The sequence below is a fragment of the Lampetra planeri genome, chromosome 60, assembly GCF_965212315.1.
Source record: "Lampetra planeri chromosome 60, kcLamPlan1.2.h2, whole genome shotgun sequence".
Lineage (NCBI taxonomy): Eukaryota > Metazoa > Chordata > Hyperoartia > Petromyzontiformes > Petromyzontidae > Lampetra > Lampetra planeri.
This window is the reverse complement of record NC_136166.1, coordinates 4,639,141-4,663,943: the sequence shown is the minus strand read 5'-3', so window position 1 is coordinate 4,663,943 and position 24,803 is coordinate 4,639,141. Positions and strand designations below refer to the sequence as shown.

General features: G+C 49.7%; 1 protein-coding gene across 2 annotated transcripts in view; it reads left to right on the top strand.

The window, feature by feature from the left end:
* The first annotated feature begins 595 nt into the window (after positions 1–595).
* LOC144736251 (uncharacterized) overlaps positions 596–24,803 on the top strand; it is a 45,912-nt gene continuing 21,704 nt past the window's right edge. The window contains exons 1-6 of one of the 2 annotated variants that reach the window (XM_078618873.1): positions 596–694; positions 15,409–15,803; positions 19,191–19,310; positions 20,659–20,787; positions 21,784–21,893; positions 23,035–23,197. In XM_078618873.1, coding sequence (XP_078474999.1) covers positions 15,447–15,803; positions 19,191–19,310; positions 20,659–20,787; positions 21,784–21,893; positions 23,035–23,197 — 879 coding nt within the window. In that variant the 5' untranslated portion in view covers positions 596–694; positions 15,409–15,446. Of the gene's footprint in view, positions 695–15,408; positions 15,804–19,187; positions 19,311–20,658; positions 20,788–21,783; positions 21,894–23,034; positions 23,198–24,803 lie in introns of both variants that reach the window. The other variant, XM_078618872.1, reaches the window with a different exon arrangement.

Here is a 24,803-nt window from a genome sequence, read left to right as displayed (position 1 = left end):
CAAACCCCGGGGCACTGGCACTGAATTCCAATGTTTGAGGAGAGCAGACGAGGAGGGGTGTGGTGAGGGTCGGGGTGGAGGATGGTGAATGGAGGGATGTGGGTGGGTGGAGGATGGAGAGGGTTGGGAGGATGGAGTGTGAGGGTTGAGGGTTGCAGGATGCTGGATGGAGCGGTGGGATTGTAGGGTGGGCGGGGGGTGTAGAATGACGTTGGGGTGGGGGAAGGGGGATGGAGGGTGGAGAGGATGAGGGTGGTGGATGGAGTGGAGGGGGTGGTGGGAGGTGTAGTGGACGGGGATGGAGGGGGTGGTGGGAGGTGGAGTGGGAGGTGGAGTGGGGGGTGGAGGGCGTGGTGGAGTGGGGGGTGGAGGATGGAGGGGGTGGTGGGAGGTGGAGGGCGTGGTGGGGGATGGAGGGGGTGGTGAGGGAGTGGAGGGCGTGGTGAGGGAGTGGAGTGGGGGTGGAGGATGGAGGGGGTGGTGAGGGAGTGGAGGGGGTGGTGGGGGATGAAGGTGGAGGGGGGTGGTGAGGTAGTGGAGGTGGTGGGGGGTGGAGGGCGTGGTGGGTAGGGTCGTTGACGTCAATGAACGTCACCTGTGGGGCGCGCCTAGGAGCACATTCTTGCGCTGATCCAGGTGTCCGACGCACATCCACACGGCTGGGTTTGACTCCGGGAAGAGGCTCATCCGACAGGTAAGGCTCTCGTCTGTCTGCCTGTGTGGGGGGGGGGGACTGGAGATTTAGTTATGTCGTGGCCATGCGAATCAAACTACGGCGCGCGCATCGTAAAGCCACCGTGGCCCTGAGCTCATTCAAAGGAGCTGCGAAAACGACCAAAAAAAAACGACACCAACTCTCTCGCGAGCGAACCTCGTCGTATGCACGCGTGCACGTTTGCACCTCGAATCTCTTTCGCACCGTACGTAGCCAACCGTGCAAATCGGAGGTACCGGGGGAAGGACGTTCGAAAGAAACGAGTTTGTCAATCTCGATGATGATTTTAAAGTGGCATCACAGGTCCCAGTAAGTTTCCCAATATCGGAAGGGAAGAGCGTTCCAGACGGCCGCCAGAAGCGCTGAGCGCCGTCTCTGTTCGTCGTCGCTGCGAGGATGACCGATCGGATTTCGCGTGATGATGATTATGGTGGTGGTGGTAGTTTTCGCTCCTTGGCGAGATCGGTCAAGGTGCCGTGGTTTCATTTGTTTGCAAGCACTTTGTGTGTGTGCGCGTGTGTGTATTTATATAATGAGCGCGACCTTATCAACGCGTTCGTTCGGCAACCAGAAGCCAATTCAGCTCACCGGACGGACACGGTCTCGGATCTTGCAGTAGCCCCCCAAACCCCCCCAACCCCCCCAGAGTGCTGTGTAAACGCTGCCCACCGCAGCCTTGTTAATGTCGTGGCCAGCAGCAGCATCAGCAGTAGCAGCAGTAGCATCAGCAGCAGCATCAGCAGCAAATGCAGCAGCATCAGTAGCAGCAGCAGCAGCATCAACAGCAGCATTAGCAGCAGCAGCAGCAGCAAATGCATCAGCAGCATTAGCAGCAGCATTAGCAGCAGCAGCATCAGCAGTAAATGCATCAGTAGCAGCAGCATCAGCATCAGCAGCATCAGCAGCAGCGGGACCTCGACATTTGCGTCGAGCTCCATGAACCACGACGCTCCTGTTGCTGCTGCTGTTGCTGCTGCTGCTAAAATCGTGGACGAGAACAGAGTCGCGATTTGCTGCCAGCGTCTGTGTGATGAGAGGCGAATGCCCTTCAGTGCATCGGTCACGGGGATTTGTTGACTCTTAAGAGAGCGCGCCGCGACTCCAGATCTCGGCGATGACGCATCGGGTTCGCGACAACATCTAGCACACGACTATAATACGTGGAAACCACGATAAAACCTCTATATATGCTCTTAGGTTTTTTTCGGTAAAGTCACGTAGGTAAAAATAAAATCAATAATAAAAATCATAGAAATAAAAATAGAAATAAGATAATAAATCACATTTGATTTATTCTTTTATTTCTATTATTTCTATTATTTTTATAACAAGAAATCACTTTTTATTTATTATTTTATTTCTAATATTATTTCTATTATTTTTATTATAATAAATCACATTCGATTTATTATTTTACTTCTATTATTATTTCTATTATTTGTATAATTTATTTTCTTTTTACCTACGTGCCTTTACCGAAAAAACCTAAGAGTATGCATTCTTGCAGTCACGAAAGCTTCAAATCTAGAATTAACCTCTATATATATAGGGGCCAATGGTAACCAAATGGGGTTCACTATAATGCCTGATGGATTAGTTATAACTTATGGAACTCTAGCAATGTGTGTATGTTGTGAACTCCTTTCGCATGGTACGTAGCAAACCGCACTAATCTGAGATGCGGGGTGTACTTGCAATGTACAATGCAGCCTTGCTAACGCATGATAACGTATGGACCCATGGTAACACACGTTCCCCATGGCAACGCTTGGTAACGTATGGACCCATGGTAACACACGTTCCACATGGCAACGCATGATAACGTACGTACCCATGGTAACACACGTTCCCCATGGCAACGCATGGTAACGTATGGACCCACGGTAACACACGTTCCCCATGGCAACGCATGATAACGTATGGACCCATGGTAACACACGTGCCCCATGGCAACGCATGGTAACGTATGGACCCATGGTAACACACGTTCCCCATGGCAACGCATGGTAACGTATGATAATGCACAGAGATCCGTGGTAAGGAGCCGTCCATAAATGACGTCACGCGATTTTGGACGATTTTTTACCCCCCCTCGCCACACGGCGTCACAAAAAGTCAGACCCCCCTTCACATATGACGTCACAAAGTTCTGCCCCCCCCCCTCCCCCAAAACCATATTTCCATTTTGAAAATAAAACAGGCTTCAAATCGCTTTAAACTATTGTCATTGTAGTGCGTATTTAATGTGGCGCTGCACTCTGATGTTGTAGGAGTGTTGTTATAACAATTAGTGTTGTTATAACAATTCTATATTTAGATTTAAAGCTTTCGTGACTGCAGGGATTCATATTCTTGGTTCTTTCGGTAAAGTCATGTAGAAGGGAAATAATAAAATAATAAAAATATTAAACAATAAAATTCGCACGACGTTTCGACTGCAACACAAACAATCATCATCAGGTGTGAAATCCACAGCAAGAAAATTTGAAAAAAGTGGCGGTTTTTTATGTTTATTATTTTATTATTTCCATTCTACGTGACTTTACCGAAAGAACGAATAATATGAATTCTATATGTATTTAAAGTTGCGCATTTTGATGTGACGTCACATTTCTCAAACCACCCCCTCGTCACACATCGTCACAAATATCTGACCACCCCTCCCCCTAGATGCGTGACGTCATTTATGGACGGCCCCTAACGCATGTATCCATGATAACGCAGGGGTCCCGTGATAACCAATGATAACACACGATGACACGTACAATGTGTCGTGTGTGTCCCTGGCATGGACTCATAATAGCAGTCGTTCTGCAACGAGATTTGGTCATTCGTGGCATTCGAGTGACGTTGTTTCTGCACCGATTGCAACATTTCATTTGCGCTCGGCATTTTCGGTTGCCCCAGACCACTTTCGCCGATGAGACTCGCCACCACCTGGTGTCTTGGAGCCTTCACGTGGTGAAACAAAATACGTTCGCTTTATTTGTAGAGCGAGCTTGCGTACAGGAGGGTTATAAAGACCCTTCCGTGATGTTGTTGAGGTGTGGCGCCTCGTGGCCCAAAGTTCAGTCCCGAGCTGCCATCCGTTGGATCGTTAAATAATCTCCCCACGTTTCATCGAAATCGTCGCATCCGCACCCTCATGGCTCTGACACTCCTCATCGAAGGCACCGCCGGAGCCATCGATCGCATCGGAACATCATCAAACAGGCCCGAGTGCTGCTCCACATCTTCTTCGTGAACGGGGGAATCAAGGGCGCAGTCCGTAGCGCGATTGTGACCATGCAATCCGAACTATTGGATCGTAGTGTAAACCCGCAGAGGGGTACAGTGCAGAGATAGAGAGACAGATTCGGAGAGCTTCAGAGACCCAGAGCGACACATAAGAAACTCCGAGATGCATACTCATAGAGATGCATCGAGACCCATAGAGATTCATGGAGATACATTAAGAGCCACAGAGGTCCATAAAGATTCACAGAGATGCATTAAAGACTGGCCACAGCAGAGCAAACGGTGGCCATGCAATGCAAACTATGGATCATGGCAGTAAACATACTCTTTGGTTTTTTCGGTAAAGTCACGTAGGTAAAAAATAAAATACATGAAAACTAAATTAAATCACGACGTTTCGGAGGCAACACAAGCGTCCGTCATCAGGTGAGAAAGCATGGCCTACTGCTGATGCAAACTGTTTTAAAACTGTTTTAGGCCATGCTTTCCCACCTGATGATGGACGCTTGTGGTGCCTCCGAAACGTCGTGATTGAATATAGTTGTTTTCATTTATTTTATTTTATACCTACGTGACTTTACCGATAAAACCAAAGAGTATGAATCATTGCAGTCACGAAAGCTTCAAATCTAGAATCATGGCAGTAAACCCACTGTGGTCTGCACTTTTTCAAAGGAGGAGGAGGAAGAGCAAAACGACACGAACTCTGAACAAGATTCGAAGCGTTCGTGACTGCAGGAATTACTCTTTGGTTCTTTCGGTAAAGCCAAACTTTCGATTTTCTTGCTCTAAACCAGGGGTGGGGAACCTTTTTTCTGCCAAGGGCCATTTGAATATTTATAACATCATTCGCGGGCCATACTAAATTATCACCTGAAAAATTAGCCTGCTATATTTGGTCAAACATTTAATTAACACACCCCTAATGTGATGGCTGGAACTGCTTCTCTTTGGTGAGGCGTGTGATGTTAGCTGGTGTTTATGATGTTGCTACTCGCAACTGCTTTTCCAGGTTTGCTCCTAGATTTATTGCATTTCGAGTCCCGCCTGCGGTTGCCTTGGCAGGGCAAGACCCATATGATTTCGAACGTTCCCCACCCCTGATTTAAGGCCTCGGCACAGATTCGTTGTACTTCAGTTTGTCTTGGTGAATGTCTCGCTCAGTGTGCTGTTGCTTAACAACTCAGGGTTGTGTTGCTGAGCAACTCAGGGTTGTGTTGCTTAGCAACCCAGGGTGCTGTTGCTTAGCAACTCGGGGTGCTGTTCCTTAAAAACTCAGGGTTGTGTTGCTGAGCAACTCAGGGTTGTGTTGCTGAGCAACTCAGGGTTGTGTTGCTTAGCAACTCAGGGTTGTGTTGCTTAGCAACTCGGGGTGCTGTTGCTTAGCAACTCTGGATGCTGTTGCTTAGCAACTCGGGGTGCTGTTCCTTAAAAACTCAGGGTTGTGTTGCTGAGCAACTCAGGGTGCTGTTGCTTAGCAACTCTGGATGCTGTTGCTTAGCAACTCGGGGTGCTGTTCCTTAAAAACTCAGGGTTGTGTTGCTGAGCAACTCGACTTGGCAGGGCACGCTCGAAGTTTTCTAGGAGCGGGAGCTTGGGACAATTACAGACTCTCATGGCTATCAAAGTCTGTAATTGCCCCAAGTTCAAACCCAAATGTTATGATTAGTCAAACGCAACTTTTATGATTATTTGTGTTTAGTGTTGGGCTAATGAGTCTCAAATGACATGCGGAAACAACCACGTGCAAAAAGTGCAACCCAGGGTTGCGTTATGCAAAAACCATCGGCCTCTCCTGAACAACGGCATTTTGACCCGGATTGCCTCAGGTCGCCTTCGAAATGTATTTGAGCAAATGCCACCAAATTGACAGCAGCAGCAGCAGCAAGGATGATGCCAAAACGGAAGTCTGTGGACCGATTTCGTCCGAGCCAGGACTCATCGGCGCAAGTGAAGTCACCCACGCTCACCGCTTCACAGCGTGCCTCGGGACACCTTCATACGGGGAGTGTGCCCTTCCACCGCTATCCCAGTAGACATGGAATATTCGGCAAACTTGGTCAAACGTGTAAAACCGCATGCCAACGTTGGCCCAAGGTTGGCATGTTCAGCGGCGCAAGTAAAGTCACCCACGCTCACCGCTTCACAGTGTGCCTCGGGACCCCTTAATACGGGGTTGTGCCCTTCCACCGCTACCCCAGTAGACATGGAATATTCGTCCAAATGGGTCCAACGTTGTAAAACCGCATGCCAACGTAGGCATGCTCACTGAGATGTGAGGCTCATTCATTTCGAGTCGACGGAGCAAGACGCTCGGGTAGCCAGACTTTATTCCGAGGATTATTATGATTCGGAGGGCTAATGCCAGGGCTCGCCGGCTCGCTCACAATGGGCAGGGTTCACGGCTAATGCCACGCTTGCGGCCAAGTGACCCGGAAAGCACCTGGTCTCCTCAGCCCTCTGGAGATGAGCAGAGTTGGAATGGGCGACCGACTCCCTCCCCACCCACCGCCACGCAAGCCGGCTTGCCAGAGGCGGCTGTGGCGACGCATTGTGGTGCTGTACTGTACTTCCGTGCTCCCACGTCTACGCCTGCCACCTGTAAGCAACCCGCATGCCGTGCGGGATGAAACTCATCCAGCGGTGGATAGATACACAGGGGCTGTTGGTACATTGGCCTGAAAGCACGTGTGTGTGTGCGTGTGCGCTCTTGCTGATCGACGGCACTCAGCTATTCATTCATCCGTCCTCTGGACGAGCACGAAGCCCGCGACTCTATGGGAATCCCAAATCTTTGGCGCGTGGTCGTGACGGGTACTGCAAGATCTGACCGTGTCCTCCGTCCGGTGCTCGCCGAGCTGCATTGGCTTCCGATTGCCGAGCGAATGCGTTAATAAGGAAGCACTCGTTACCCACAATCTGCTTGCCACAAATGAAGCACAATACCTCGCTGATCTTGTCCAGGAGCATGAACCATCATCGCGCAAACTTTGGTCACCCTCGCAGCAGCAGACGGCGGTCACCGCATTGCGTGGCGCTTTCTGATGCGCTTCTGTGGCCGTCTGGAACGCTCTTTCTTCCTATATTAGGACGAACCGGAGCTTTGCGCTTTCAAATCAAAATGAAAACTCATTTCTTGAGAACTGCTTTTTTTGCTTTCAGTTTGTTGTCCTTCCCTCGTACCCCCGATCCCCACGGTTGGCTCCGTACGGTGCCAAAAAAGGATACACAGAAAAATTGCTGCCTGAACAACACTGCCGGTGCTGTTGACCAAAGTCACCAGAGTTCTCCCGGCCGTGATCCTCACGAGTTCGGTAGAACTCGTGCGTCGCGCCCTCACTTCCCACTCCGCGTCTCTCTGTCAGCGGAGGGCCCCAGCGCTCCCCACTCGCACTCGGGGGGTGCACGTCAGCCGTCACGCAACAACGACCGCCATTCGCCACTAAGTGGCGGTGACGTCACCACGACGCTTGTGCCAGGCCATGTGCACCTTGAGGACACGTGAAGTGTCGAACGCCCGCTGGCAGGAGGTTACGGGGCAGACCCAGGTGCCACGGGTCGACTGACTGAGATGACCGAGATGAGTGGCTGATGCACCACCTGTGCCCACTACTGTGCCAACTTGCTGTGCTTTAGTCACCCGGCGCTCCGCTCGTTGTTGTGAGCGTCGCTCCTCCGCCCTCCGTTGTTGTTGGAGGGCGACTGCCTCCAACTGCCCGGTAGCGTCCTTCACGAGCCTCCTCCACAGAGGCCGATCTTGACACCGCTGGTACCAGTCATCGGCAAGTCCACTCAGCTCCACGTCCTCCTGTACCACATCACTCCATCTCTTCTCTAGTCCGTGCCACGCTCGTTTAGCCCCCTCGATCCAGCCGAACAAAAGCTGTTTAGGCATGCGTCACGCACGCACACACAGCCTGCAGGCCATGGTGAACTACCACAACGGTGCACGTTTCATTGATGCGCCGACACGCCGACACGCTGACTCGTTGACACACCAGCGCACGGACAACCCAGGTCATGCTTCGGCCTGGACACGCTGGCACACACCGGATTCCCTGGCACCATCTCGCACATCTCTCGTGCGTGCTTTTTGGAGTGTTTTTTTTTGGTCATGCTGCTTGTGAACTGCTGCCAGCAGGATCGCCAAGTGACTCACATCGGCGTCTTACGCGAAACAGACGTGTAATTCAATCTAGATTTGAAGTTTTCGTGACTGCAGGGATCCATACTCTTTGGTTCTTCCGGTAAAGTCACGTAGGTATAAAATAAAATAAATTAAATCACGACGTTTCGATTGCAACACAAGCAATCATCAACCTGGTGATGCTCATCAACCTGATGATGATTGCTTGTGTTGCAATCGAAACGTCGTGATTTATTTTATTTTATACCTACGTGACTTTACCGAAATAATCAAAGAGTACAGACATGTAAATTTTTATACTCTTTTCGCGTCGTATTTTTTCGCGGCGATTTCGAGTCCGTGCCTGTGGGGGGATTTTCAGTTTTGTCGGCTCGTAAAAAAAAAATCCGCTCACTGTATCTGGTGATGGCCAAACAACATCTCAATGTTGAAAAATTTACCCGCAAATTATTCAATTGGGATTCCACTCTACACGTGGATATTGAAGCCCCGCACTGAGAAAAACTTGGCAGGACCCACCTTGTGGCATGAACAAGAATCTTGCACCTCAGTGTCCTGAGTAAACAAGCATCATAATAATAACTCAAATCATTAGCATCATTGTGGAGGATATACGAAAATCTGCCGATGAGACACTGTTTGTCGAAACCAGTCCGGAGTTTTTCTTGTCTTGAAATCAACGAAGTCCGTGTTTTGCTCATGCGCTATATCATAACACTGGTCAACAAAAAAAAACATTTTTTCTGGCCTGGACTTTTGCAGCTGTTTTAGACTAATTTCAGGGTGCTGATTCCAAATCTGATCTCAGATTTGCTCTATCACATTTCATTTTTATGCTATCGGCATACCCCATTTTCATTGATTTTACCCGAAATTAACTCTGTCACTTATGATTGCAAGTTGTTGCGAGTCAGTGACTGCTTTAGTGTTAAAATATGGTGCTGTATTTTTAGGATAGTGTGTTTATAATATCATTTTATGTAGATATCCACATTTATTTAATATTTTTCTTCTGCAGTTTTTATTGAAAATGCAATATTTAATATCTCAAAAACCTGATGTGATAGACAAAAACTGATGCCAGATTTGGAATCAGCACCCCAAAATTACCTTAAAACTGTTGGAATACCTTATGCCAGAAAAAGTGTGTTGACCAGTGTAATAATTGTGATTTTTTTATTAGGTGGAGAGAAGCGGATACGTGAATGAGACTTAATGCCTTCTTATTTATTTTGTTCATTATAATTACGATGATCATTTAGATTCTGCGTGTACATGTGCAATTGGCCGTGTGTTTGTGGGCTGGAGTTAAAACCAAACTAAATTATTGTATTTACCAGGTAAAGCCCCACTGAACTATTAGCTTATTTTCAGGAACGACCTGCCCACAAACGATAGCTCGACGAAGTGGCTCATCAACAAAATTTTGAGCGGTCAAATACTCTAAACGCGTGATGCTGATTCTAAATGTGGAGGGAAAAACCGGAGGACCCGGAGAAAAGTCTACGCGACCATGAGGAGAAGACACACACTCCAGATATACAGGCGTCAGGGTCGGGATCGAACCCAACGACTTCCTCCATACCAGCCGAGGGAGTTAAAATCTCGCCACCGCAGGACAATTGAGTCCACATATCTCGGCTAAACTGGAGCAAGACAAAGTTAAGCCCCAACGCACAGGAACACAAAACCGAGCAAAACAATCGACACGAAACAACAGCTGACAGACACGCAAAGGATTGGCACAAGACCAGGCACAGATGCAAGGATGTCCGTGGCGGAATAGGGACCGTCCATAAATGACGTCACGCACCTATGGGGGGGGGGGGGTCAGAAATTTGTGACGATGTGTGACGAGGGGAGGGAGGTTTGAGAAATGTGACGTCACGTAAAATGCGCAACTTTAAATAATGATGATTGCTTGTGTTGCAATCGAAACGTCGTGATGTAATTTAATTATTTCTATTTTTATTTTAAATTCTATTCTTATTTTTATTTTTTCACCTACGTGACTTTACCGAAAGAACCAAAGAGTACGTTTAAATAGACTTTTTAATAAATGTTTTCTCCTACAACATCAGAGTGCATTAAATACGCACTACAATGACAATAGTTTAAAGCGATTTGAAGCATTTTTTATTTTTGGGGGGCAGTGCTTTGTGACGTCATATTTGAGCGGGGGTCTGACTTTTTGTGACGCCGTGTGACAATGGGGGGGGGGGGGGGGGGTCAAAAATCGCGTGATGTCATTTATAAACGGCCCCATAGCAGGCGAGGGAGATGACATCTCAACCACCACGGCGCCCCCAAATCTCACCAGAATGGTGACACCAGTTTAGTCCGGGGCTTTGGAACCGTGCCTCTCGCAGCCCTGTGAGCCATTCGGCTCTTGAATCGTGTGCAACCGCAACAAACAAAAAACAAAAACATGAACAAGAAAACATCTTAAAGTGACTATGTGACTGAGTGCAAAGAGAAAATCCAAGAAAAGACAGAAAAATATTGCAGAAAAGCACCGTACACCAACACTGTGTGCAAAAATCCCAGTGGGATGCAAGTCAAACAACAACACCAACCACAAGACAACTTAGATTAAGGGTATCAGTCTAACTCCGTACTACAACAAACAAACATGGCCAAACCAAAAAAGTTTTCTAAATCACCAAAATAAAGCCATAAAAGCAATGTAGCAGTGATCATAGGGAACTGTGACCGAATTTTCACAATAAACGACATAAACAACACGTACCACCAAACCCTGCAGCCATAGCTGGCTGCACGCGTCACTCCACAACAGCAGGAGCATCAGTCGGAGTATCAAAGTTTTTCAATGCACCTTTAAGATCAGCACACTAAATCAAAACACAGATCATACTTGGGGCTCTCTCGCTCCCTCCGTCCCCCCAGGCTGCCTGCCGCGTGCGATGCGCGTCACCCGCGTGAGCCGAGGGCGTGTTCGCGGCCCGCATGGCCGTGGCTCGAGCTTTATTAAATCATTCGTGATTTGTTTGACAGCCGACAAAGCCACCGAGCTACCGGGCGATGCATCTGATCTTCCGATAACCATCGACTCAAGAAAATGTAATGTTCGCGGCCTGCTTCCCCGACCCCCAACACACCGCCGCAATCGTTGCACGGAGATGAGTTCTCGTGGAACAATGCAACCCCCTTTGTGTGTCAGACAACGACCCGCGGAAGTGGTTATCGCATCGCAGAACTACTACCTGTAATAAGAAGTTCAACTGATAAGGATAGGTGTGACCCTTTCTGGAAATAAAACAGCCGTAAAAAAATCTAGATTTGAAGTTTTCGTGACTGCAGGGTATCCATACTCTTTGGTTCGGCCTGGACACGCTGGCACACACCCGTTTTCCTGGCACCATCTCGCGCATCTCTCGTGCGTGCTTTTTGGAGTGTTTTTTTTTGGTCATGGTGCTTGTGAACTGCTGCCAGCAGGATCGACAAGTGACTCACATCGGCGTCTTACGCGAAACAGACGTCTAATTCAATTTAGATTTGAAGTTTTCGTGACTGCAGGGTATCCATACTCTTTGGTTCTATCGGTAAAGTCACGTAGGTATAAAATAAAATAAATCACGACGTTTCGGGCGCAACACAAGCGTCCGTCATCAGGTGGGACAACCATAGCAAGAAACAATTGCTGAAGTGGGCGAGAGAGCTGCCGTGACAAGAGGCTATATAGGTGAGAGAGGGGGGGAGGAGCAAGGGGGGAGAGATAGAGAGAGGAGGGGGGGCGCTGCGTAAAAATGTTAAAGCATAAAACCGAAACCTTTTGCAAGGAATCCTGTCTGCATTCACCACATATACTCGTGGTGAACAAGCAAACAAAAACACACTCTGATAGTATATGATGCATTGTCTATGAAACTGATTGGTCCACACCAGAGACATCTTTCTCTCGAGCCTCGTCTCAAACGGTGTTAGACCAGAGGACGCCAAAAGGCGAACAGCACAAGGACCATGCCACTCTCAGGGCATTGAGCGTCCGGCGTGAGCAGCTACATCATGGGACCTCCCTTGCCAGGATAAAAATATAAGAATATGTCTTACACTTTCTGGCAAAAAATAAACCAATTAAATTATCATGACGTTTCGATTGCAACACAAGCAATCATCATCGGGTGTGAAAACCACAGCAAGAAAATTTGAAAAACCGCCACTTTTTTCAATATCTTAACACACCTTGTTTCATTGCCAGAAAGTGTCAAACCTCTTCTAATATTTTGATATACCGGCAAGGGAGGTCCCATGGAGTAAGTTCAAATGGTTACATACTGCCGCAAAGTATCCACTCGCCCTCGGAGACTTAGAGAGGACGACTCGGAGATACAATGAGAAAGCACAGACTATGAACGTTGTACTTCTTTCGCACCGTACATAGCCAGCCCTGCTAATCAGAGGTGCGGGTGAAGGACAACAAACTGTAAACAAGAACCAGTTCCAAAGAAATTGGTCCTCGATGTAGGTGATTTAAAAGGGCATAGGCTTCCTAATATCGGAAGCAAGAGCGTTCCAGACGGCTGCAGAAGCGCATCTGACAAGCGGGAAGGCACCAGCAACCATGGGGTGAGCTGGCGCTGTCAACAATTGCCCAAACTCTGTGGTCCTCTAAATATGAAGGTTTTATCGGCCAATAAAATGAGCATTTATACATGTGACAGGAAGCAGGAGTGCCCCGAGAAAGCCCACGCGGGCGAGGGGGCAACGCCATATCCCATAGAGATTGAACAGGTGGAGTCCGAATTTTGCTGTACCGCCTTCTCCTGGCAATCGAGGGTATGGCTTCTCCCCAACACCCATGGAAAGGGAGTTTCACAACATCTCTGTGTGTGAGCCACCAGTGCTCGAATACAGGGGTGCATAGCTACCACCGCCCCTTCGATTGACCATTATCATGCACCAGTACCTGCAATCCGTACTTGGGATCGGAATAGAACGTGGGAAATACAATCGTGGAGATTACTAGAGCAGAAGCAATCGAATGCCGCATGTTCCAATGACATCCTGTATTGATGGCTCAGCTGCCATTATGATCACATTCGCAAATATGCTCTTACTGTACCGTAAATATTAGCTTTAGCGCAAATAGTGTAAAACAACATTCGTCACACTGATCAGTCGCACTACCTACTATGTTGTATGTATGTTGAACTTCTTTGAAGCCAACAGTGCTAATCGGAGGTGCGGGGATAAATATATATTTTTATAACTGAAGAAATATATAATAGGTTTATGTTTCGAGCAGGGCCATTGCGAAGGGAGGCCAGAGAGATTATTGTCGGAGCCCTGAGAAAACTGAGACGTCTTTTTGGAAAATTCACCCACGAACACCTTCGCATTGATTGACATAGGGCAATTTCGCATTGGCTGCTGTTGAGCGGTGTTTGCTTTCGATCATTCGAACCGAGCACATTGTGTTTAAATTCATGTAAAAGAAAGAAAAAAAACCCCAGCAAAAACGGGGGACACGCGTGTCGGCAGGAAGTGGACAGAAACCGCATCTCGCAAAGATGCGGTGCCGCTCGCAAACAGGACGAAGGCGACGCGCCTCCCGTCCGTATACACGCCGGGCGTGCGTTCGTGCTACGTGACCACCTCCGCACTTGCATTCACAGCGTCCTCAGCCTTGGCGAGACCACCGCTTCCAAAAGGCACTGAAACGTGATAGTGTAATAATGTTTGTTCCGAGCACTCAGCGAAATGTGCAACACTGCACGTATTGCTGGGCACGAACTCAATAGCTTTTGAAACTGTGGCCGTCCCTTTAGGCAAGTGTGAAACAACTGTAAGACCGGTTTCACGCATATTTTGTGGTCAAGAAAGGTCCTTGGCTGTATTACATTACGGGGCGTAACGATGGATCCATTCTTTGACTGCAATCCATAATTTGACACGGATCAAATCTTACGAATTAGATTCGATTTTTTATTCGTGTGTGTGTTGTGAGGGCAGCGGTGGAACAGCGGATGACGCAATTCCATGTGAATCAAGCAGCCCGAGTTCCATTGCTATCCACGGATAATGAACGATATCCGAACCGGTCCTGGCCTGCCTCCATCACCGATCTGTGGTCCTCTCCCACGACTGACATGGGATGGAGATTGAGGCCTTCTTTCAGCAGTGGATTGACAAAGGGTTCCGTGTGGGGAGAGGCGGTATTATGTGAACTATTGAGATAATAACTTTAAAAAAACGAAACGAGTTCGTCGATACCACCACATGTGTGGCCTTAAAAGAGAAAACAAAAATCCATAATAGGCGACGCTCTGGGCAAGGGCAGCGCTATTGGCGGATGTATTGAGTTTTCTTTGTAACCTGTGTTTGTGCACCAAATATGTAGCGTGTAAAGATAATTAGCTCGCGTGATCCCGCGGCAAGCCGCTCAGAGGTGTCACAGTGCATCAAAAACGTTCAAACAATTCCAAGTTGGCCCGGGAATGCGTCGCGAAGTGAAGCACGTAAAAAGAAAAAAAATATTTTTTTTTATAATGTGATTCTTATTACGCCATATGTTATATTTAGCGCTGCTCTCCCAACTCTAGGTCCTCCGGTTTTTTCCCCTCGACATTTAGAATCAACAACGTACATTCAGAGTATTTGTCTGTGATACATTTCCACGCAACGATAAGCCACTTCGTTGAGCTATCATTTGTGCTAGCCAGGTCGCTTCTGAAAAAGAGGCACATCGCCTTACAAGGTAAAATAAAAATGAAAGTTAAGAAAGCTATCCACTCCATCCAATGCCAGATTATCCGAGTAGCAAAAGTAGCGACATATGCTATGGGCCCCACACTTTCAAGGGCCCCGCGCTAAATGCTTTCAAGCTATCAATTTGCACTTGCTCTATTACTATAGTACTATACCGCCTTCAACTTTAACGAACGACTGGGTGTTTAAGGTTAGCGATTTGTCATATTATCTGGCTGTAAAGCAAATGAAAAAATCGAATTACTTTACTATACAAGTATTTTTTTTATATTTTTAAAAATGTCAGGCCTCTTTAAAACATACGCTTCAGGCCTCGCACTAGCTTAATCCGGCACTGACTCCACTTCCCAACCGTCTCTATGTACACTGAAGAAGGCCATACGCAGTGTTTATCAACAAACGTGCTGAGTTTTTCTTGTTGTTTGCGCTCGTACACCACTGCCAACGCAGCAGCAGCCTCGCCAAAATAATTTCGTTTGACCCTCGTATCGACGACCTGCGACACCGAAGCGTTGCCTAACGATGGCGACGATGTTGACTTTGTCCTCGTCGGATGCTGTCTGTTCCGCGAATAATGCAGACGCTGCCACCGCTGCCACCATCGCCACTGCTGGCCCCATGGCGTCCATGAACCGTCACACGGGCAGCGGCGAGGGCATCGGCTCCATGAGGCGCCTCCCTGCGCGCTTCTCAACGCTCCCCTCACTCCCTGGCGGCGGGCGGCTCAACGGAGGGCCCGGCGGGGGTGGCTCGGGCACCTTGGGGCGCCCGTGGGGGGCGACGATGGAGGGGGGCGCGATGGGGAGCCCAGGGAACGGCCCGGCGATGATGGAGGGGGGCGCGATGGAGATGTCCCCGGGAGGCGGCGGGGGCCCCTTGTCGCCCACGGCGTACGACGTGCGCACCGAGACCTTCGAGCTGCCCAACATCTGGAGCCTGTTCGCCTTCAGGAACGTGGGCAACGCCGGTGGAGAGGTGAGGTGGTCGTGGTGGCGGTGGCGGTGGTGGCGGTAAAGTTCACGTGCGGGCGGCGTGACCGGCCGCCCGGGGTCACGAGGCCGGTCACGAGGTCGGTGGCCCCCGGGCGAGAGCCGCAAAAGAGCGGGAAGCGGCCCTGCGGTACTGGCTTGTAGGCAGGGTGCGGGCCACCTTCAAGAGTTTTGTCCCAGGGCGGTGTCAAATCGTTGAGACTCGGGAAAAGGGGGGCGGTTGTTGTCAAGTTCTGGCAAGACGTCATCGGCACGCGGAGGCAGCGATGGAACTCGAGGTGGGTGGTGGGGGCATGTCACTCTGTTGTCTCCTTGCACCAAGGGACAATGTCAACCACGTGCAGCCTCCTTCCAGTGATGAATTCATAATGAGCGAATGAACTGCCGCAGCATAGGTGGCACCGCAGTTGTGGGTAGTGGCGGGGGTGGGGGGGCTATCGGATCACATCCCCACTCGGCAGACTGGATTAATAATAATTGGTGAGCGTTTTTATTGTTCCACAGTTTTGTCCTGATCGCGATATCGGTTGTCGTGTCACGGGACAAAGAATCCCTTTCAGATCTCGCGCAGAGCAGCCGCCCGCACCCCTCCACGTTCGATTTCGAGAGCAGTCCACGGAAGTGGCTACCACAGGGCTACATTTTAAATCCCTTCTTCAAGCGACACTTCGGTTCAGACAGTAGAGGGCGGTGCTTTGCCACACGCCCTGCCACTAAGAGCAAACTTTCGTCACGTGACGGTCAAACAAACTAATTTAGCCAACTTAAGTGCGATCATAACTTTTTTGTGGGTGTGTGTGCAATTATTGGTAACGGGAGGCGATGCTGAGGCCATCCACTCGTTCCACTGGAAGAACGCCTCACTCGTAAAATGGCGGCACGGCCCACGTAGAGAGCTATTCACGTTACAGTGCAGTTTTTTTTTCTCTGCCCCGGGGAGAAATCCTCTTACAAAAAACACCACCGCGCCGTGTGTGTGTATTATTAATGTGTGTCGTGTTTCAGCCGCGGCGTGTCCACTGTTCCTGCGCTCTTCACCGACCCGCATTGACCAGCGTTGGTCGAGTATTGGGTCAAAGGGCAACCACCCGACACACACGAGGCATGGGGGAAAAGCCCTGATCCCTGAACGGTGGACTGGCGGACGTTATGTCGTTGTTGTCTTGAGTCTTTGAGCCAGCCTGGGCCAGGACTGAACGGGCATTTCACAGTGCGCATTTTTCACCCAGGCAACCCAGAGCGCAAACCAACTTAGACGTCTCACGACTTATCCCGATAGTGACAAAAGGCGCCGTACGCTTTACATTTTTATAAACGGGTGAATTAAGATTCCCAGCATGTCACGGCCGGTCTTGGTGGGGCATGCCGAAGCCACCTCGCCCTGCAATCAGTGCCGGATTAAGCTAGTGCGGGGCCTCTAGCGTATGTTATAAAGGGGCCCTAAATAAAAACAAAGGTAAATATGAAAGCACACATTTTTTACTTGCATAGTAAAGTAATTGTATTTTTTTATTTTTAATACGGCCGAATAATACGACAAATCGCTAACCTTAAACACCCAGTCGTTCATAAATGCTGAAGGCGGTATAGTACTATGGTAATAGAGCAAGTACAGAATCACTGAACCAAAATTGATAGCTTCAAAGCATATACCGCGGGGCCCTAGAAAGCGCGGGGCCCGTAGCATAATTATGTAGCTACTTTTGCTAATACGATAATCCGGCACGTGCCGTCGTGTTGGGCTTTGGGGGGGAGCGGCGGCGTAGTGGTTCAGTGCACCGACCACGCTGTGAGACCCGACGGACCGAGTTCGATCCCTCCCGCTCACAGCCAACACAGGGTGGCAAATATCTGAACCCACTTCTAGGCCTCTCTTAGGTCAACTCGGCCTTATTGAATGAGTACCTGGCGCAGCGCGTAAAATAAAAATCGGTACTTGAGAGACAAAGGCGGCCGGGTGTGGTGCTATGCCGGCCGGCCTTCTCGATTTGAACCATCCGTCCCTCACAGAGGTGGTAGGGGAGAGGGGCAAGAAAACGCTTTGATAGTGTGGAGAAAACATGCACTGTGTGTGTGACATTAACGCCAACTGCTGGTGATGCAATCTTTTGAAAGTCGATGCAGGTGAGAAAGACGGTTTGCTCTGGTTGCTGAAACGTTGTGTCTGTTATTACTTTCGAAGTGTACTAAATAGAGAGTTTAATAGATGAGCGGCGTTTATTTTGTTTATTGTCAGGAGACCGTGCCGAGTGCAATCTTCGACATGATTCGTAAAGCGTCAAGGAAGAGTGAAATATAGGACGGCACGATGATTGATCCGTTGTGATCCGAACTGTAAGGATAAAGTTACGTTGCCATTTGGGACTTCCTTGAAATGGAAACTGACCAAATTCATAAAGGGGTTGCCCAAAAGCTGGAGACATAAAATCCAGAGTGGAAAAAGGACTTTGCAAATATGGAAAACCCATTTCGCCCTGACGGCCCCCCATCATTGTCTTTCATACCGCTCGCTGAATATCTCCGATGTGTATAGAAATAATTTCAGCTTGCCCCGCGCCACCACACGTGACCATAAACGAGCTGGAAAGCAGTCCCACTGAGCCGGCACCAACAATTACCCAAGCTCTGCAGTTCTCTATATACATGAAAGTGTTCTCGGCTAATGAATGAGTGCTTAAATGTGGGAGAAAAATCCAGAGCCACGCGTACGAGGGGGAAACACTCGATTTCCATACAGAGGAAACTGGTGGAGTCCACATTTTTTTGCTGTACCGCCTTCTGGCGAGCTTAAGGCAGGGCTCATCCTCGACGCCTACCCACGGGGAAGGGATTTTCACCACATTTGCGTGATCCACCAACTTTCACCTCCACAATGTTGGGTTACAGGCTGTGTGCATAGCCACCAGCGGCCAATGACAAAGCAAAAAAAGACAAAGATCCCCCGTGTAGCCTTAACAGACTGCTGGGGCAAGTGCTGTTAGCGAGCACCTACACTGTATGAAGGCCGGAACGCTACACGTAAGGGGTGGGTGGCCAACACCACGTCCAGCCGCCTTTGTCTCTCCAGTGGCGATGTTTACACACCTCACCAGGTACTCATTTGAGGCTGAGTCCACCTAGGGGAGGCCCAGGACCGGTTCAGATAATCGTCACCGGTGTTGTTCGTAGAGCGGGAATCGAACTCGGGTCGCCGGGTTCGTAGCGCAGCCCACTAACCGCTACACTACCGCTCCCCACGCATCCACACGCACATACACTCACGCACACACACGCCCAGGTGCGCGCGTGGTGGAAAGCGTTTCATGACTGACAATCCATGCGCGCGTGGTTTTTAGCTGACCCCGGGCATGTCGGCACGCGTGTTCCCCAGCAGGTGCGTGCGCGAGGCCCCGCGGCCCTGCAGAGGAACGTGAGCTTCCACCGCTCCAGCTCGCGCTCGCGGGCACCCGCGCCGTCCTCCTCACGCGACACTCTGCGCAGCACCCTCGACACCGTAAGCCAAGGCCGTCATTATAATATATATTGGGGGGGGACACACATCCCCCCCCCAGTATTCAAATATGCTCAAAATGTCCCCCCCCCCAATATGTTGCTGTAAAATTGATTTCTGTTCATATGATTGTGGTTATGGTTGTACTTTATTAATCCCTAATCTCTGCCATTACATACAATGAAACAAGAAAAGGTAGGAAAAAAAACCAGAGCAATGTAATACAATACACTAATAGACATTATTGTAAAAAATAAATAAAAAGTCCATCCTATGTGTTAGTGAATTTGTAAATATTTTAGGCAGGAAATTCGTTTTCAAATTTAGATTTTTTTCTGGGGGGGGGGGACCCCCAGATCCCCTGGAAGATTTGATCCCCCCAATGTTGACTCCATGGCTATGGCCTTGCCGTAAGCCACCGACAGCCGATCGTCGTCGACGTCGGCCACCGCCGCGGTAGCCGTGGCGATAGCCGATGCCGGCCGCCGCGTCAATTCCCATGGTTTTGAGCTACCGTCTGGCCGGCCTTGTTACCCCACACGTGGCCGTGCCCATGCGCGATCGACACGGGGCCCACTCGACTCCAGAGACACGGAGTGCTGCTGCTGCTGCTGCTCTGAGAGAACTGGCTGTGGTAGAAGGACGCTTACCGCTGCCCTTTGCCAGGCAAGCGCAATAGTCGTAGCTGTCACGGGTGTTTTTTTGACGCCGTGTTTTCTCGCCGTATCGCGAGTTGTTCGGCACGATGTTTCGCTCCGCGTGCTGGGAGCGTCTTGGGGAGCGTATCAGCGGCAAATATTTGATCTGGTGGCCAGGCCTCCCCTAGCTTGACTGAGCCTCATACGGAGCGCCTGGTGTGGTTTGTAAAGATTGGCGCTGGGCAGACAACGAAGGCGCTCTTGCCTGAAAGTCGGTGGGTTTGAGCAGACCGCATCTCTCGAAGAGGAGATGGCAGATGGACCAAGACTGGTTCGTGGAATGACAGCAAATGTAGAGAATGTGCTCGTGGCAGACGTTGGATGAGAGAGGCGAGATAAAGTGGGGCAAAGCAATGAAGAGATTTAAAGACTTGCGTCAGGAAGACAGCGGTAGTACAATTATTTTCTTTGGCAATTGTGGACTGTGACACTGGCGCGCACGGCCTACGACTGTTTGACAAATTACATCATGGGATATTTAAAAGTCCACCGCGACGCAGATGATGCGCGGTGCGTTAACAGTTAATGCACGCGGCAGTATTAACCGGGGCAGCCACCGTGCTCGAACCGCGTGGACGCCTCTGCAACGAGCGGCGAACACCGCCTCCATCGCCGCCGCCGCTCAGCCCCCGTTACCTGTGGACTCCGTGCAGACGCTGCGTCTCTTGCGGGGCGTGGGGCTCTCCGATTATGAGGAGCGGGAGTTCGAGGCGAGCATCCAGGACCTGGCGAACCAGGTGCGAGAGATCGAGGCCGAGGAGCGCGGAAACGTCGACAGCAAGGTGAGCGTGCGTGTGTACGTGTGTGCGTGCGTGCGTGCGATCGATCGGAAGCAAGTGTAAGTCAACTCAATAATTGTGCTGAGCTGCGTGATTTTTCAACCCTTTCCCCTTCGGAGACTTCTGCAAGTTGCAGAGTGGGTGTCCCCGTTCACCACTGAATCTTGAGAGGCGTAGTAGCACCGTTGCTTTTAAAGACATTGTTCCGTTCTGATGACGTAGATGTATGTCATCGGAATGGAATCGGAATGGCAAAGGGTTCATCCTCTCATGCACGAGCCCTTACAAGCAAACGCATTGGCTGCGTGTGATTTTGGTCAACGGAACGCCCCCTTCCAAACATGCGGAGAACATTTTTTGAGTTAATTGTCCACAATATTATTGCAACGTCCATTGCAGAGGACGTCTGTCACATTCTCCACCACCAGGTAGGCCACGCTAAGTTGTCCATGACCAGGTGGCCACGCTGAATGGAGAAGACTGCACTGGGGGCGGAAACGCCATCACATCTTTCGCAGTCCACCACGATGGACACAGTGCATGAAGCGCTTCATATCGGATATAACTCTAAATTTTATGCGATAAAATTGACAATGCATTTCACTCGTATATCCGTGTGTTTGTTTACTTATGAGCCCAAAAGTCACCTTGTACCTCTTTAAAGTTCCTGTAGCTTTATTTTGTAATCGTACTGCTCGAGCCAACTTGCGCTGCCGGGAGTGTTATTGTTCAACGTCGACTCATGCTCGTGAAATGTTAATGTTTTATATTTCTCGCGTGAAGCTGTTGTTCCGCTCTCACTTCTATTCACTTTGTTGCCGCACTTCACCGGATGGCTTTTTGACATTTCAGTGACCCAGGCCAATCCGAGTCTCGAATAAGACTCCAAATGAGGCTCGGATTGCCCTCTCCGAGTTCTCACCCGGTTAATCGAACTCAACGCAAACGCAGTACCGTTGGCGGTGTGCCGTGTGTTTGTGTTGTGTTGTGTTTCCACAGCGTCAGCAGCATCTGCTCGCCCGGAAGGAGATGCTTTTGGTGAACCTCATCCTCATCCAGAACGACCTCCTGGGATACAAGGCCCGCGTGCAGGGGCAGCGCTACAGCCAGTGCGTTCAGGCCACACACACACACAGAGCCGCTCGCGTGGACGTGACTCAGTCTGACAAAGTCCGCCCCGTATAGCCGTGATGAATGTTGGCGCAAGCGCTGTTAGCGAGTAGCACCTATAGAGGCCGAAACGGCACACGACGGGGTGGGTGGCCAACGCCGACTGCCTCCCCAGTGGCGACGTTTACACACCGCATTGGGTACTCGTTTAAGGCTGAGTCGACATAAGGGAGGTCCAGGACTGACTCAGATATTTGTCACCGATGTTGGCCATGAGCACACATCAAACTCGGGTTCGTAGCGCAGTGCGCTCACCATTACACTTACCGCTCCCTGCTGACTCACAAACACACTCGCCCTCACGAGCAGAACTGACCAAGTGTTAAGTGCATTGGACGGCAGGGTGACGCAGTTTTAGCACTTGTGCCTCACGGCGAGAAGGCCCTGGATTCGATTCCCGACTCGGGCACCTTTCTGTGTGTAGTTTGTATGTTCTCCCCCTGTTCTGCATAGGTTTCCTCCGGGTTCTCCAGTTTCCTCCCATAGCTAAAAAAAACATACAATGTAATAGGTTTTAGCTGTGAGAACATCCCAATGCTGAACAGTTACCTCCAAACTACTCAATAGGGATGAGGTGGGAAAGCAACTGCTTTCCCATGCTTGTGTTGTGCCCGAAACGTCGTGATTTATTTTATTTTCTACCTACGTGATTTTACCAAAAGAACCAAAGAGTATGGATTCCTGCAGTCACGAAAGCTTCAAATCAAGATTAAAAACTAAACGTTTTATATTACTAGGTAAGGCCCACTGTTTAGCAGCGACCTGGGCATAAATGATGGCCCAACGAAGTGGCTCATCATGGGAAAATTGATAGCAGCCAACTACTCGAAAGCATATTTCTAAATGTGGGGGGTAAAACCGGAGGACCCGGAGAAAAACCCACGCAGCCATGTGGAGAGAGAGACACGCAAACTCAAAATATGCAACAGGCGTCAGGGTCGGGATCGAACCCACGACCTTCTGCATACCAGGAGAGGTAGTTAACATCTCCTAGCCACCGTGCCGATACACGGGTGATGTGGACGGGTTTGCTGGCCGCTCATTGTCGTGGTGCCCATGGGTGCGGATGCGATTGTCTAGGAGCAGCGACGAGCAGGACTGGGTGTTTGAGGAATCGACGTCGAAAGGGAGCGGAGGCGGAGGTGGAGGAGGTGGAGGAGTCGTGGAGCAGAGGACGAGCGAGAGCTGGAAACGTCGCGTGGAGAAACCGCCGACCACTTCGTACACCGCCAACAACCACACGGTATGCTGCCTTTGAACATCCACATACGGCTGACATTGAGGTGGTCGGGCCCGGTGATTCACAGTTGAACAGTACGTTGAATGCCATCACAAACACGTCTGTGTTGAGGATTTTTTTTTATTTCTTATGCTTTGTCATCTTGTTCTCATCAAGTATTTCCTTGCAGCGGTTTGGTAACAGAGAAGTCTCCGAGCTCACCAGTTCATGAATGGGTGACCTCGTGTGCACTTGTATACAGCCGTAGAGATTTCCCTGCGAAGACGCCACGGTGGTGAGATGTTAACTACCTCACATGGTGTAGAGGAGGTCGTGGGTTCGATCCCGACCCTGACGCGTGCTGTATATTTGGAGTTTGCGTGTCTCTTTTTCTTTCCGTGGTCGCGTGGATTTTTGTCGGGGTCCTCCGGTTTTTCCCCCCACATTTAGAAACAAGCGTTTGGAGTATTTGGCTGCAATACATTTCCATGTGATAAGCCACTTCGCTGAGCTATAATTTGTGGCCAGGTTGCTTCTGAATAAGAGCTATATACAGTAGCTCAGTGAGCCTTACCTTATCTGTAACACCTGGGATTGTGTTGTGACTGACCAGCAGCGAGCCCTCGATACTTAATAAAGAAAGTCAAAGTCGTTTCGTGTCCGAATGAGCATCGATGTGGCGCTCATCTCGTGTTTACAGCCCTGAGCCGGTAATGGATATTTCACATTCCCGTGGCCGGGGCGAGCCGATCCACAAGGCAACCACTGTTGACTTCCCCACAAATTGGTAATAATTGTATCGACAGCGGAGGGGTAATGAGTCAACCCCTCAATCAGGATTTTAATTTGCAACTTTCCGATGGCGTGCCATTCGCTCCACCGCCTCAAAGTGCACCTCGCCTGGCACACGCGCTGTGGTGGAATTGCTGCCACTTGGTGGCGAATGGCTGCTGTTGTTGCTATTGAAGAGTTTTTTATTATCTTTTATTTGAGAGTCTTAGCGCCACTTTCACGGGCTGACCTTGACTCCAGCACACCTTCGACGCAATAAATAAATAAACTCGGTACTGTTTTTTTTATTACCGAATAGTGCACAAGGAAGCATGTTTGAGACGCATTCTTCGAATTTCACTGAGGTACAGAAATAGGCTCATGCACGTACGAGAATAAATGATCCTTATGGCGGTACCCCAGGGTACCAAATAATAAAAAATGGCCGAGGCAATGAAATATTTTATTTCTGGGACAATATTTTTGTCCAAGGGTGTACTTAAGTCCGCGATTGGGGTACCAATCAATACGAACTCAGTGCTACTCCGCAATGTCAAAACGCAGCGAAGACGATCGCGCCGAAACCCTGAACGCTCGCACGCACCGTGGTGGTGCATCGTGTACAGCTCGTCGAGATGAGTCGATTGCCGCATCGCCGACCATCAACAGACTAAAAATGACTGCATCGCGGAAATTGTGCGGTTCCCCGGGGTACCGCCATAAAATTCATATGGCGGTTGACGATTCAAACTGTCGAGAGGAGTGAGCGAAGCTCGGGCAGGATGCGTCCTGGCCAGAAGCTCGTCCGGAAGAATGCCCGCCGGGGAGATGGAGCAATGAAATCTGTTCGTGAGCAGGT